This window comes from Patella vulgata, chromosome 3 (assembly GCF_932274485.2).
Source record: "Patella vulgata chromosome 3, xgPatVulg1.2, whole genome shotgun sequence".
NCBI lineage: Eukaryota > Metazoa > Mollusca > Gastropoda > Patellidae > Patella > Patella vulgata.
The window spans coordinates 62,047,715-62,064,576 of record NC_065881.2 but is presented as its reverse complement, the minus strand read 5'-3'; the positions used below and the strand labels follow the sequence as shown (position 1 = coordinate 62,064,576).

General features: G+C 32.8%; 1 protein-coding gene across 1 annotated transcript; it reads right to left on the bottom strand.

The window, feature by feature from the left end:
• Positions 1 to 2,436: 2,436 nt before the first annotated feature.
• Positions 2,437 to 12,392, bottom strand: LOC126814880 (probable D-lactate dehydrogenase, mitochondrial). The gene is made up of 12 exons (XM_050540314.2): positions 12,179 to 12,392; positions 11,488 to 11,615; positions 10,714 to 10,855; positions 10,290 to 10,431; positions 9,688 to 9,847; positions 9,134 to 9,239; positions 8,493 to 8,586; positions 8,074 to 8,202; positions 7,628 to 7,755; positions 6,648 to 6,738; positions 5,593 to 5,704; positions 2,437 to 4,864 (listed from the first exon to the last, which is right to left on the bottom strand). Exons 1-12 carry the CDS (start codon positions 12,272 to 12,274, stop codon positions 4,696 to 4,698), a joined length of 1,497 nt encoding a protein of 498 aa, XP_050396271.2. The 5' UTR covers positions 12,275 to 12,392; the 3' UTR covers positions 2,437 to 4,695.
• Between the last annotated feature and the right edge of the window lie 4,470 nt (positions 12,393 to 16,862).

Sequence of the window (16,862 nt, the reverse complement as noted above, 5' to 3'; positions counted from 1 at the left end):
AAACTTGATTGTACCACCTATAGAAAGATTATTAAAGTCTACTTTGACAAAGTCAGTTCAAAAACTGACGCCACGATCGGTGAGTATCGTCATATAATGACGACTATGAGGTTTTTGGTGCCAATATTAGTTTAATAACCATTACTTTTTTCCCCAATTCGTCGATTTGTTAGTAAGATGACGCGTTTTTGACAATGAAAAAGGATTCAGAATACCAATAGCCAGTGTCGGGTTGATTAATATGGTCCAGCATTTTTGTACCACCCCAACTTAGGTGTGTACAAAGTTGTGGTGGGGAGGTAAAAGACATATTCATAAATCAGTTGGGTAGCTACAGCTTTTGAGTGGGGGGGTGTATGTAGGGCAAAATTTGTAAAATAACACCATCCCCTATAAAAGTGTTTTTGCTAGTGAGGAATCGCCACCAGACAACTGGGCGTTTGATAGTTCCTTGTAACTAGAATAATGGGTCCTATCAGCCATCTATACAAAATTAACCACCGAAATATAAACCCCAGGATAAAATTCCAAGGCAGTGACCGAATAGAATTTCACGGAAAGTAAGTAGAGGAGTGGAATAATCCGTAGAGCAGTGCTTGTAAGCCTATATATGGTTATTTCTACCGTCATATTATAGGATATCATTACAATTAGGATCACACGAAGAACAAAAATATCTACAGTGCTGTAGATAATAGGTAGGTATTTATAATCAATTTCAGGTTGTATAATGTATACTTAAATAATTTTAAAAAATCGTTATGGTATCCCTAATTTATTTTCTTAGTTAGAGGGGTTTCACAATGGCCTAGGGAATTTGACTTGACACCTGTTATTCTAGGTTACTCTTACCTACAGTTTTATATTTCCATTATAAACATTCTCACACAACTGACGCGAATATTTTCATAAATGTTTATTATCCTAAGGAAAAAATGTATTAATCTCAAATTGACAATGGCTGAAGAAATTAAGTGGTTTAATATAGGAGATCTTTAAGCTTCGTCAATTTGTCCAATATATAGTTCTTTGATTTATTTTCAATTAAGTGGTGAATGCTTTTTGATCAGTGTAAGTAAAGTTCTTGGTTGATCTCACGTTATTTACTGATAAAATCTATACTCGCTTGATTAAACACTTAATATAGAACTTAACTAACCCTTTTCCACATCAATATTATTGAATATATTGAATAACATTTTTGACATATCTGACAACAGTACCAGAAATAAAAGAAGGAATCTATTTGTAGAGTTTATATCAACATGCTACCCCCTCACTTATCAATACTCTCGCCATCTTAATTCAATATATAAAACGTAAAAAATATAACATGTCATTTTACTGGTTTTCTATTCACCTATCGTGTCACAAAAAAGATAAACCTAATATACGATTATTTTTTTTCCTAATCACCGAACGGCTAAAACCAGGAAAATTTGGATGAAACAAAATAAAGAAGCCTAAAACAAGATCAGGACAATTTGGCGAATACAAAATAAAGATCTGGAGAACATCTAGTTACTAATGTAACTAGAGAATATCCAGAGTTTCTCTCAGTCAAAAACTGAAAATGTCGAACTCAATAAAGTTATTTACAAATTATGACGGGAATCGCACATTGGATTATGTGTGTGGGTAGTTCTGGAGATACTCCGCTATGACTGAATTATTGGTGGTAGCTCTGGACCGGTGTTCAGCGATTCTTTTGGTGTTTATCTGCTAATATCAAAACTTGTACGTCTAAAAATGGTAGAGCTCCATCTTTCTGGGAGGTTGGGTATTCGGGTGATCTAATAGGGACATCAGTTCATCGGTTTCTTCCAGTAACACAAATGTGTTATCTACCTTCCAAAGCCAAAGGTTGGGGTAATTGTTTCGGATTTTAAAGACTAATTACAGACCAAATGACCGGGTTGTTTCTATGGGCTTCTGATAATCGGCAATACTATATACTGGAAAACACCGAAAAACATCCGAAAAACAACCAGGAAGCACCATGTTATACTGAATACCGGAAAACACCGGAAAAACACTAAATACCGGAAAACACACTAAATACCAGAAAACACCCTAAATAGGTAACCCAGAACCTGGTCCTCTGTTTGTGGGGAGTTAGGGTTAGGTTTTTCCGGTGTTTTCCAGAGGACCAGGCTCTGAGTTACCTATTTAGTGTGTTTTCCAGTATTTAGTGTGTTTTCCGGTATTTAGTGTGTTTTCCGGTATTTAGTGTGTTTTCCGGTATTTAGTGTTTTTCCAGTGTTTTCCGGTATTCAGTATAACATGGTGTTTTCCGGTATTCAGTATAACATGGTGTTTTCCGGTAGTTTTCCAGTTGTTTTCCGGTATATAGTATAGCCCCTGATAATAATAGTTTGAAGATACAAGCCAAGAATCTGTTACATCGGTTACTGATATATGTAGGCGTATAAAACATTTTGATTTTAATTTTCTTTTATTACTCTCGAGATTTATAAAAAATACATTTATCATTCCATAGCACAAAACATTATTACTAAATAGCATCCATGGATCAATTTACTTTTTTCAATATTTCATCATTAACTTATTTTAAAAGCAGTAAAACATGTCTTACAGAACTAAAATATCACAGGCAATTTTTGGATTTTTATCATTGATTTTCCATTTGTTTAAATTTAATCATTATATCAGCATTTCCAAAAGACGTTTTGAACATAAAAAAAGTGATTCAGATCCAGTCTAATTTCATCTTAACTAAAAAAGAAATTCATAATATTTATCTATTTGTTCTAAAGCTATCATAATTAGAATCTCACATAACATATTGGCTTATAAAATGAAAAACAAACAAAGGTTTTCAGTATTTTATGACCTAATAGGTACTCTGAATAAATTTTTAAGCAAAATGTATTTAGATTATGGATGACCATCTTCTAGTTCAAAAGGTTCTAATGATGATTAAAACTGAGAAAAATTGGAGATATTTTTATTAAATTTTTTTTTTATAAAATTCCATCCAAAAGAATTAATATAGAAATACAGGAACCTCTACAAAGTCACAGGTTTTTCTATTTTCATATTCTAGTTATCTCTAGGGGAAATATAAGCAATAACTAAATGCACCATTCAAAAAATCAATCATTCATCCAATAAAGGTATAAAAACATTAAACAATAGATTATATATGTAATCATTATATAAAATCAACAATAGTATATATAATACAGGAGAGATATAACACATTATGCAAATGAAGGTTAGCAAGAAATCTTATTCATTTTCCATGCAGTATATTATTGAATAACACAAGATAAACTCAGAAATTTATTTTTGGATACTAAAGTCTATATAATTTAACTGGTATATGTTTAAAAGAGGACATGATCGTAATCGGTCGATACGGACCGTCTCTGATTCAACTGTGCCTAATTCAGACCAGATCCTTGGCCGATTCGAGCAATATTCTTGACTTTTTCGGACCAGATTCTTATTTCATTGGGACCATGATAAGGCTCCTTCGGACCATTATTTGAATGGCAAGTTATTTAAAAATATAAAAAAAAAATGCCCTTCAAAGGCAAATGACGATTTCTCAATATCCCAGTTCACCCAAAACTAGCAAATAACCCAATGCTATACCATATAGCCTACTTCCCAGTATTATCAAATAATAACCTAAAATCATAAAATAGCTGCATATCAGTATAATTATCTTTGATAATTTTCAATAAGGAAAGAAAAGTGTTTTGTGTATAATATTTTAATCATTTTATGAGTGTGAAATCAAATAACACTAAATAATTCTAAAACTGTGTACGGTGTTATTATATTTGATGGCCATCAGCAGTCTAATCATCATATTCAGGGTTTTGGATGTGCGGTTGAAGGTTGAGTTGATGAATGGCTTCCATGTTAGCCGTGAGTTGATGGTCATTTCAAGGAACTTTGTCTCTGATTTACAGCTTTTGAGTTTAAACACAATTTTTCTGTTGCTACTGTCTTTCCTTCCGATATTTTGAATCCCCAGTCATCTGCCCATTTAGAGATTTCATCAAGAGTATATCTTAGTGAAAATTTTGATATCTGTTCATGATTTCCAGAAAGCACTATTGTGTGCGAAAAGTGCTAATTCATATTTATTATCATATGATCCGAATAAGCCAGATGGTGGTTCGAATCAGCCATATAGTGGTCCGAATAAGTTTTGACTTTTGGTCCGAACGAATCATGGTCTGAATCATCCATGGTCCAAATCAGCTTGGTTTCGACACGATATACTATGTGTTGAATGAAAGTTCAATAGAAAAAGACAAGACACTAAATCCCATACAGGATTACTCTTATCTACATGTAGAACATCATAGAAATATGTCAACATATTACAGTTCATATATTAAATACCCTATTTGCCCTATATTTATATAAACATCAGTAATTGAAAGTTATTTAGAAGAATTTGTCCACCTGTTCAACATGATTTTGATACCTAGTATAATCTAAATAACTAAATTAAGTCTAAAGATATCTAATATAATATTATTATATGACAGCTATATTACAATGTCGGACATCAAAATCACAGACAAGTTTATATTTTGCTATTTTAATATCAGTGCACACACACTGTTTTTTTTCCTTTAATTAAATACTGCGTTAAGTTTGATTTTTAATTTTTTTTTAGAAAAACAAGGATCAACGTATAGTGTCATTAATTTAACAAAACACTTTGCCAGGATTCATGATGTTGTTTGGATCAAATGCAGATTTGACTTGTTTCATAACACTTAAACCTTCTTCTCCTATTTCTCGTTCTAATAATTCCATCTTTCCCAGACCAATTCCATGTTCTCCAGTACATGTTCCATCTAACTCTTGAGCAATCCTGAAATAATGTAATGTTTAAAGATGCATTATGTACGAGCTACATCTGCCTATTGAAGGTCTTTATTTTGGCTTCAAACTCTCTAGTACATCCGATGGCAGAGATTTAGTCGCATTTGTCCAGTACTATTGCTATGATAATAACAATCTGTGCTACATCTTCCAACACTCATACATAAATAATATATTCATTTATCATTATATATTTTTTAACTATTATTTATAGCAAGAAAGGCCAGCTCTTTATCTAAATCTTGCTTAGTGCATCTTTAATGAGTTGATATATTGTCTTTCGACTTGTTAATTAAAGTTGCTGTTTGTCATTTCCATTTTTCAGACAATATTTTCCTTTTCTCAATCCATGCTAAAATGTACTTGCATTGATTACTGTATATAACATTTAAAACAAAAAAAATCCAGATACATATATCAATGGTAGATAATCTCCAGGCTTGGATTCAACCAGATATGTAAGAAATAAACACTCTTTATTGAAGAATGTTTATTTCAGAAGACGAGATAGTGTGTTAGTACAAAGATAAGCCTGTTAATTCCTGTGTTTACTACTCACTTTGTAATTTCGAAAGCCACTTTTTTAATTTTTTTCGTTTGTTCTGGGAAATCTTCATGAATGAGAAATAAGTTGTGAAAATTTCCATCACCCACATGCCCCAATGTATAACCTGTAATAAGGGAAACAGTAAGAGATGTATTTATGCCTATACTCACAATGCCATTTGTTTAGCAACATCCTTTATTTTCTGTACTTGTTCTTGATTTGAATGATCCACAGGGAAAAACACATGGAAATTACCATCACCAACATGGCCTACCATTGGACCTGGAAATTTATATCAAGATGAAATGCAACTTACTATAATACTTTTTTTTATTAAGACTCACTAATCTTAATTGTAGTGGTATACATCTAAACAGAAGAAATATAATGGAAGGAAGTATTTTTTAAAGAAAATATATAAGAATACATATTACTTTTGATGAATATACAATTTAGAAAAATATATGAAAACATACACAGGCATATTAGGCAAAGATAATATATTTTCAGGCAGTAGGGCAAATCAGAAATATTCAGGGCAAATGTACTATTCTGGTCAATATTCATGATAAATTGAGGCAAATATAAATAATGTTCTGTGTGCGTCATTCTCCGGTAACTGTAACAACTAACAAGTTATTATTTATACTTCGCTACACTATGATATTTAATACTACTGCTAATTCAGCTGTTAGTTCAAACTAAACAGAAATCTTAATTTAAAATCTGAAATACTAACAGCGCACAATAAAACTGAATAAACAGTGACAAATAGATGTCATGTGGGCGTGTCTAACTAAACCATAATATTTTGTGAATGACACATCTAGGAATGAAATGCATGACACTATGTACATACACCTACAAGATTATATTTTAATACATGAACATGTTCTTGAATAAATGAAATAAAATAATATCAAGTTAAAGAACCTACTCGTTTGCACCATCCTGATTATACACCATGTAATGAGCTATGAAACAAATTTACCTGGTGAGTGACATTTCTGCCTACTCTTCCTCAAAGTCTAACTACCAAGTCTATCTTTAAATGAATGGCAGATCTGACTGACTTAGACCGCTGACTAGATGAAACCACTTACTCAGCTAACACAGGAATAGTACCCAAGGCTCTCCTAGTTAGTGAGCTAGTACATGACTCACTGAGCCACCATAGCTGCCATGTTGTTGAATAAAGAAAGATGATAAAACTACTACAACCTACCAATTACACCTGCTTCATCTATAAGCTGTTTTGATTTGATAATAACATCTGGTAAATTAGATATTGGTACACAAACATCTGTAGAATATGGCTGAAAATATAAACACCAAAACAATTACAGCAATATCATACCCAGCCAGACATATTTCTAAAAGCAATACCCAGACATGTCTCTTACAACTATACCCTACCCAGACACATCTCTTATCGATTAAACATGTTTATGAAGTTTATGAAGTCATAGAGACACAAAAAAATGTTAAAACAGTGTCTATTTAAAGTCCGCTGTTACATGTATTTAAGAAATTGACTTTTTTTCATTGCACATTCCACCTTGCAATTTTTAACTCTTGTTAGAATTCCTATTTTAATTCTCCTTTGTTGCAAACATATAGAAACTAAGGATTCATTATTTCAGACAATTTCCATTATCCTGTGTCCCAAGTACTTTCAATTCTTCGCTGCAAAATGTTTTAGATGTACCTGACAAAATGTCAAGCACTAATGAAATAGTACCTGACATTTTCAGAGGTTTTGCGCCGGACAAAGCCTGAATCTGTGTCTGACATTGTCTGTGACAGGTTCTGTATTTCGAGGCTTGAATATGTAATATACTACCATGTCAAATTACCATTATTAATTTAAGAACAAATTGTTGACTTGTCTGAATGGAGACAATGCATATTTTACCTAATTATCTTCAATGATTAAATTTGAATCTGCTGTTTAAACCAAATGGAAAGTTACATTTAAAATTTGAAAGCCCAATACTGTGTGACAGAAGTTTTGCCACAGTACCAATGGTTAATTTAAATAGATTGTAGCATATATAGGACGTCATTGCTTTTGTCTAAGCTACAGTTGTCCTCGACAGAGACAGACCTTTTGGTCAGGGTAACACAGAACATTACGTCTAAATCTATTATTATCTAAATTACTGGTACTAAAGAGTTAAACTGATTCTGAAGCATTAAGATTACCTTTGAGCCAGGCTGAAGAGCCATACATGCATATACAATATCATGTCTAGCTTTCCATAAACGATTTCTCTCTTCAGCTTCCTGGGCCCACTTGAAGTCAGACCCACCATTCATTTGTGCAATTTCACCTGAAATATGTTCATCCTTGGTAAAATATATGTATTTAGCAGCATAATTACATGAAGCTATTAGAATGTTCATGTTAAAGGAGAATTAGTACATACCCCAGGGCTGCCATCAGGTTCAACCGGCCCTTATTTCAGCTCAGTTAAATCAGGTTTTTTCAAAAGTACTATTTTGGACTTTAATCCCGGGATACTGAGGATTTAAACAATGATTAGGATTAATAAGCATGACATGATACAGCCCTAAATAATATTCAACTATTAAAAAGTTCATCAAATATAACAATAATTTTGCAGTTTGCACCCACTGTTCCTACTTACTCACAACTTCTACCTGTTTGTCTAAAGTTCCATCACTTCCTGCAAATTCCATAAATAATGACGGTGCTACATTCATGTCATATTTGCTATATTTATTGAAAGCATCAATGGCAACCTCATCTAAAAATTCTACAAAAAAAATGCTTTAATAAATATAAATTATCATAAGTACCCAATACTAATAGATTTTTCAATCAATGTGTAATTTCAATTAACCCTTCTGGAAGCTCAAACTAAATAATTGTAAATAATAGTATTAAAGTAAAATAAATAATAATATTATAATAGTATTATAGTAAAGTAAATAATATTACAATAGTATTAAATTAAAGAACATTGTTAATTATGTAGCAATTTGCCAATAAATCAAAGGCAGCATGTACATTTGAAATAACTGAAGAATAATAATGATACTGTACCTATTCTAGCCATCTGTATTCCACATTGTAAGATATTAACAGTTGTATCTACTGCATTCTGTACAGATGGAAAACTACACACAGCACTGGTTGTCTAAAAATAAAGAGATTTTCTATGCCTGCATAAAGATATCAGTTGTTTTAAGAACAACCAAGGAAAGATAAAATTAAATAAGGATTGGGGACTTATCAGGCCCCCTAATGCATTATATAACCATCATCAGCAAAGACAACAGCGTAAACTCTAAAATCAATGTCAACAAATCTTGCTGAACATTTATAAAAAATGATTTAAAATTGCCTAGGAAATTCTATGTAAAATATCACATCCACGAACTTTAAATGTAAAAATATGAACAGAAATAAAATGTATTGGAAACTTACAGTGGTTATAACTTAATGATTTAAAATTGAAATCGTCTTAATTTTAAAAAGGTTTCACTTTATGCCCTAAAATACAATCCCATCAAGTTTCAAAAAGCTCCATTAAGAACTTTGTTTTGTATTGCATGAACAAACTTTAAAACTCAAAATAACTCTGCAAAACATGTTCGAAATTTACAATCTGAAAACATTAGCTGTGAAGAACTCAACTCTGTCTACATTAAAAGTGAGAGTGTATAAAAATGTCTGGTACATACACATTCAGGTATTCCATAGAGTCGTAAAGTTGCTTTTGTGATTATACCTAAGGTTCCCTCTGAGCCCACAAAAAGATTGGTTAAATTATACCCTGCAGAAGTTTTCCTGCAAAAATATTAAATTCACTAAATATTTAAGCAATGGATTCTGTAGCAGCAAAAATTACAAAATTCAATTTATCTGACTTTTCACTGACAGTTTTCTTCTTGATTAACAGATTTCTTGATCAAAATGAGAAGAATAATAACTCAGTGAGCTCCAGCTGGAAATGAAATTAAATGAAATGAAATGAAATGGGGTTTAACGTCCTACTGTTCTGCTCCTAACCTGGGCTAATGAAGACGGGCATACGCCATACAGTGTGCTATGAGGGAAATTTTGCCTGGACAGCGGCACTACGGCCTACTCTTATATCGAATTCCAACTGCCAAGGGCTCCAGCTGGAACAATATTTCATTGCTAAAATACCTAAAATTACTCTACTAATCAATTTCAGGAATTTGAAAATCCCTGACATTTTAATTTTATGGATGTAGATAATAATATTGCTTACTTTGTCCTTCTTCCTTTACCAGCTGTATCAAAGATTCTACCATCAGGTAACACTACTTCCAGATTTAAAACATTTTCTCTCATTGTGCCATATCTTACAGCGTTAGTACCAGATGCACTTGTAGCACACATCCCACATAAGGATGCATCTGCTCCAGGATCTGGAATATAATTGAATATTTGAAATATAATTGCATATAATAAAATGTAACTGCAGGATCTGAAATATAATTGCATATAATAAAATGTAACTACAGTTCTGTGCTAAGAAAACAGGATGTCTGAAAGGGGCCATTTTTAATTTTCAGGATTTTTCCTTATCATAGTACAGTTTCTTTGAGATGCTATGAAAGTAATAAGCGATATACATGTATTTTACCATTTGTTTGATATCAGGTGCAATATTAAAGGGAGGCAACCTAAGTTTAACATCTTCAATATAATATCAACTCTAAATACATTACAATCGTAAATAATTTATGTTGGTAATAGCACTACAGAAGGTTTTAATATTCTTTTTTAAAAATGTAGGAAATAAACCCATTGAGAATATTAGACCTGTTTAAATTATATAACTAAAGAAAATAAAAAGTAAATACAAACCTATTGGGAATAATAAACCTGTATCTCTAAGATAGGTATTTAATGTTTGTCTAGATACACCAGCTTCAACTGTAGCATCAAAATCTTCTTGGTTAACAGACAATATTTTATCCATTTTACTTAAATCCAAACAAACACCACCCTAAAAAATTAATCATTTATCATTTTTTTTTAACTCAATACAAAAGTCTGTTGACATAATAATGTATTGAGGGCAATATTAGTATTGTAAACTATAATCTAGTTTATAATCTGTTATTGGCAAAGTCACGGTCAATTACAGCTTTCTAGATTAACTTTAACCAATAAAATAAATATCTCATTCTCATCTGTATATAATTCTACTGGTACCTGAATTTTTGATGTAAAGCACAATAAAAAAAAAAAAAATAGTATAAATAATGATGGAATGAGAACAACCCACCTTAATTGCATTGATACCACCTTCAAGACCAGTACCAGTTCCAAATGGGATAAGAGGAGTTCTGCTATTATTACATAGTTTAGCTATGTGACTGACTTGTTCTGTATTTTCAGCAAATATGACACAGTCTGGTAGAGAGGTACTGAAGTCATAATTCAACCAGAAATCGCATAAATACTTATTAAGAGACATGAACATGAAAATTAAAATGTATACAATTCCTTAGATTTCTGGCAAACTTTGAGTATGATTGCATTCTTAAATATCACTGCTAAAATTAGAAATGACAGTTTTATTTTTTCTACCAACAAGTGTACATGGAATCAAATCATTTGTAATTATTTCGCACAAATAATTTCCATTAACTTAATTATTTGGTGCCTAAATCATTACCGTCTTCATTAGAAAAGTAGGACTTTAAACCACATTTCCTACATCATTAATAGTAACGTTTCTAAAAGATACTGATCCTGATGCTTCATTTTCAGACAATATCTCATTTTTCACAACTCAATCCATGCTAAGCTCAGATTGAGAAAACCAAAATATCAAAGTATATAAAATATTGGTTTGTATTCAATTATCAATTCTTCATATCTTTGTAATTTCTGCCTGGAATTGAACCACATTTGGACTGAGATTTTAACTTATACAATATTGTAGTTTGCAAGGGATTCCTAATCCTTCAATGACAATGGGCACTTTAAGACAATATAATCCTTTTTAATAATTTTTTGTTTGATTATTCATGTCCTAGGTAGCATGAATACTTACGGGTGATATGATTCATCATGGCCATGTTGTTCTCTAACTGCCTCAGCTGTAGATATATTAGATTTTCCAACAACACCTTGGAGCTGTTCAATAAGTCGTGATGATACAACAGGCGATTCACTCTGTACCTGCAAAATTGATTGAACATATACAATTGGAATTACATCAAAACTGACATTAAACAATGTAATGCAGCTTCTAGAAATGTTTAACAATGTGTGACAGAGGCAAATTGTATTTTTCAATTAATTATATACCGGTACCAAAAATTGGAGATATGCATTTCTTTTGCCTTTTGCACATGTGTACGGTACGGTACTATTAAAGATTAATTGTGATGCTATTGGAGAACATAACCACAGTATGCAGCTTTTTAAAAAACCAAATGCCATGATAGATCTTTTGATCATCCCTCAAAAGAAACCTACATTTGCTAGGGTAGGCCTACGACTACGTAGTACGTAGCCTATTAATTATCAAATAAATGAGTCCAAAATATCTTGATTGCCCTGTTTCTTACGTTTGTCAGTATATTGCAGCGTTCATATGAATCAGTATCATGGACCCTATATTATAGGTTTCATGGTTCTATTACTACTAGTACTGACAGAGAGTATTAGATTAGATTACAGGGTATTGTATTAGTATTTCAATTATTTGTTGTGTATTTCGTTGAATTATTTTTATTTACCTGTTCAGGTGCAATTGTGCTTTTGTGGTGCTTCACGTTCTTTAAACTGCTCTGCAAGTGTTTTGGAATTCGTCTGCATAAATACATTTTAAACATTTATAATTGTAACTAACATATAATTGTCCTAGAATTTTTATAGAAATGCATATGATCCGAAGCCTCGCGAAACAACATGAACCGCACACGGGTACTTGTTATGGTTTAGGGTCAAGGACGTTTGATGACAGAAATATACTTTTTCAAATGTCACAAAATATGTTTAATATCAAACATATATTACTATTTTCATTAACATTCTCATGTGGACTTTATTATATGGTAGCAAACAAAACTCTATAATATTTTTTTGGAATTTTTTAAATTGCGAATATTTACTCCCATCATGCCGTGTCTTCCGACTTCCTTTTGACGGTCCACCATGGGAAAGTTGGTGCGTGATATTAATTTTTCATATATTTCTTACGATATATGTCATTGAACCCGTTACTAAAATAGGAAATACATTATATTGGATAAACAAACATTAATTCTTTCTAATTACAACTCGATATACTTTCACTTTCTCTAGCTAATGATCGAAAACTGTGCTCGTTTGGTACAAGTGTGGAGTGCACGTGTTTTCAACAGGATTATTTACACTAAACTGCCACTGTTTGTAGTCCATCCATGTTAAATTTGAAAGCTTATCTAAATCATAATTCAACAGTGCAAATATAAATTCAGAAATTTTCAGATTTATTCTACTTGTACAATATAGAAGAATGCCAGTTAACTCGTCCACAGATACATTATGATTAACATCGGATGAGTGGTCCACACCTCATTGGTTGACTCGTCCACATTCAGATTTCATATGTGATATAATCAAGTCAATTAAATGTTGTCTAAACGTAAATGGAGGCGAGTCTAATCTTCGATTTGTATTCATTATAAATAACGCCAATCGACAAACAATAAGTGGCTGCTTTATTACAAAAACATCGGTGAACTAATCTCGGACATCATCGGTCAATAAAGCTTGTTGATTATTGTGTAAATAAAACAATGTTAAAACCGATGAGTAAAACTTATTTATTTAACATGTATAGGGTGACCCGTGCTCTATACAGAAAGTTGGTCTCGACACGGCTAAATGTGCACGCTTCAGTTGCGTGTCTCGAACTGATTTCTGACTACCCCACACTCTCTTTGAGTCGATAAATAGCCATGGCACGTGCAATTCTCTACAAATATATCAACTATTACAGCCGTAAAAAATCTATTGTTGACGATTTTGAATAGCAGTAAAATTTAACTTCTTGGTTATTACAGCAGCTTTAGAAATTACGTTTGTTTTATTTTTTAAATTGCTTTATAATTAACTGTACCGTTAAGAGCGGCATCTTTTGGTTTAGTACAAATACTATCTCTGAATCACGTTCTTTAGCAGGAACATGATACTAGCTGTAGTTTCACTTTACTTTTACAAGTTTCTAAAAACAATTGTTGGGTTGTCTAAAGTACTTATTTCTAAATTCAATTTCTTGTTCTAGCTTTCTGTTATGTTTCGTAAAAAAGTAGTCTTGATTATCCCGACCTGTCAATCAGACGTAGAATGGTCGATAGACTGGTTAAGCAAGACTAATTTCAAAACAAGGGCACGTAACCTATATTTTACTCAAAAGTGTCTGGATGTTATGGACGACATTTGGAACCAGTTTTCAGTCTATTATTTATAGATGATTAATGGTCATAGCTAATTAAGTACAACATGATCGTTTATTTAGTGACTATAATTGTGTGAAACTGATTTGAGGCTTGGCATATATATAAATATTGTGGCATAATTGTCGAGATATTTGGAGATATTTATTTATGGTGGGTCACCCTAACATGTACGAGTTAACTATTAGTTGTGGACGACAATATTGGTTGTGGACAGCATAAGACATAACCAGTACCTCATGGATGACTTAACCAATGGTTGTGGACAAGTTAACTAGCACCTGTATACATGTATGTAGTGATCGAGGATACAATTCCCATTTGGTGTTCCAAAGCGTCGGCAATAATATCAATGTTACCTATTTGAAGTCTAAAGCATAATCTGAGCCGTAGCCACGGCAAAACAGCAATATATAGGTTAAATTCCGCTGGCAGTACGGGACTCCATATGGAAAGGTGGAAGTACATGTAGTCCCGGTTATACTGACGGACACCAGTATTATACAGGGCATAATCACAACATATACATATATATATACAAAGCTCATCGTTCAGAAATTTCTGAATTTGGCACTCTGTATATATAATAATTTAATATACATTGTATATGCACAGATGTCACAATTCAGGAATTTCTGAATTTGGCATTCTGTATAGTCTATATACAAACAGACACATGTATCACAATTCAGAAGGGTGGTTGGATGGCCGAGTGGTTAGCACGTGCACGCTGTATCATACAGCCTGTCATTAAGTCAACTGGCATGGTTTTGATTCCCCTTTTGTACATGACACAGAGTAGGGTCGGCTGTCCAACCTCGTTGGTTTTCTCTGGGTCCTCCCTACTCACAAGTGAATTCTTGAAATAAAATTGAACCATGTGCTAGTCCCGAAATGACCTAGTTTGTGTCGAGTGGACATTAAACCCCATTTCGCTCTCTTTCACAATTCAGAAATTTCTCAATTTGGCACTCTGTACATATACAAAGCTCAAAGTTCAGAAATTTCTCAATTTGGCACTCTGAAGTCTGTATAATATACTCTTCAAAAAAAAGTAGCGGATATTGAATTGCAAATACCTATGCAGGTTGCGATATGATAAATAGTCGTGGTCATTTGACATGCTTTGAAAGTATGTTCACAGATGAAGAAATTATCGCCCCAACAGAACCACTGAGCTGCACATGCGACACTCAAATTTAGCGCCATAAACGTGGGAGGGGTTCATTGTCAAATTTGACACTTCAAGGATTGATGAAAACTACCGTTTGCTGGTTTATTCTATCCATGTTTGCTTTCCTATAGGTTCTTGCATAAGATTTACTGTTTAGCGTATCTTTGACTTAGTCCGTCTTCATTAGCCCAGTATAGGAGCAGAACAGTAGGACGTTAAACCCCATTTCATTTCATTTCTTTGACTTAGTGTGTTACATTTAATTTGATCGGGAGATGTGTTCGTCAACGTCAACCAATGACACTGCAAGAATTGGCCGTGGCACTGCAAGAGGAGTGGGTCAGATTGTCCCAAATCGTGATTGGACGGTTCATTAATTAGGAGCATGCCACAACGAACTGCTGAATGTCTGAGGATTGGTGGAGCAATTACTCATTATTAAGACAAAAATCAAAAACGTCCCTTTTCACTTTCCACAGTGTATCTCTTTGTGAGTGAAATGGGGCCGTCAGATAAGCCGCCCATATGAACTGTTTATCTTCGGTGTAGGCAATTGGCCCGTTATTAACATAAACTGGTTACCTCTAATAAAAACAGTAGTGCATTTCCGCAGTTATGTATTGTTTCTGAATATCCCCTACTGTTTTTTTAACAGTGTACATATAGAAGGTTACGGTTAAAATCAAGTGGGAGATCTGTATATATTATTTTATTTATTATTTTTTGTAAATTATAGATAATGAAATATTTAAAATTTCCCTTATATCAGTACAGATAATTAAATATAGAAATGTTCTGAATATATGTTGTATCAATTAACTATTCAAAGATTTTTACGGAATATGTCTGAGAGGTTAGTCTTGTATTATGTCTAAATAGTCGCACACAGAGCAAATTCATATTTAGGGCATGAATATCCGATAATTTAAACTTTGTTTTAATTTCCATTCTAAATTTGCTTTTTTCAGGATACATACAAACTTTATGACCGTGTGGTCGAAGTTGGCCGAGTGGTGTTTATAGCTTTTGGCCCAGACCGTGGTAAAGTGGCTGTAATTGTAGATATCATTGACCAAAACAGAGTAAGCTTTATACTTGTTCTTTGAATCCTTGCTTAGTCGAAGGGAAATTATATGTAGTCATCAGCACTTGCATTAGAAAGATCCTGCTTGAATGGGAATGAACAAATGTGAAAACTATAACATAAAAAAATGTTCACGTGGTAATTGTTTTAACATTCATATTACCTTGCAGCTCCTTAATTTTAGCATTATATGTCAAACATTAGAGTACTATTCGTAAGCTAAGCGACAGCTGGGACGTCCAGTGGCCATTCCCTGTATCAACCTTCTGTAAAGTCATTAGGAATTGATATTGATGTAATTTTATCTCCAATAACCACATGCTTTGCATTTCACGTGTACAAGGAATAACATTTGTTAGAAACATGACACTGTATTCCAATAATTGTATGTTAGAACAGCTAGAAGCTCCAGTCAATTTACATGTATTCTGTTATCTTTCCAGGCTTTAATTGATGGGCCTGCAACTGGTGTTATTAGAAAAGAAATTGGTTTCAAAGCCATTCATTTAACTAAATTTAAAGTCAATATCCAGAAAAATATTGGTACCCCAGCTCTGAAAAAACTATGGGTTCGAGAAAAGATGGATGAAAAATGGTCCGAAACGGCATGGGCCAAGAAGTTATTGAGCAGACAGAGGGTATGTGTTAATGTATATTCTGAAATATTCTCTCTCATATTTTAATCAGGAATCCGTCAAATATGTCTTCCAGATATGTGTATG

Excerpts from the sequence above, each read along its gene's own strand:
- LOC126814880 (XM_050540314.2), bottom strand. The coding sequence starts at position 12,274 with ATGTTTAAAATGTATTTATGCAGACGAATTCCAAAACACTTGCAGAGC. Across the intron at positions 8,203-8,492 it reads AATACAGATGGCTAGAATAG|AATTTTTAGATGAGGTTGCC; the intron begins GTACAGTATCAT and ends TTTTTTTTGTAG. Across the intron at positions 6,739-7,627 it reads CTCTTCAGCCTGGCTCAAAG|CCATATTCTACAGATGTTTG; the intron begins GTAATCTTAATG and ends TTATATTTTCAG.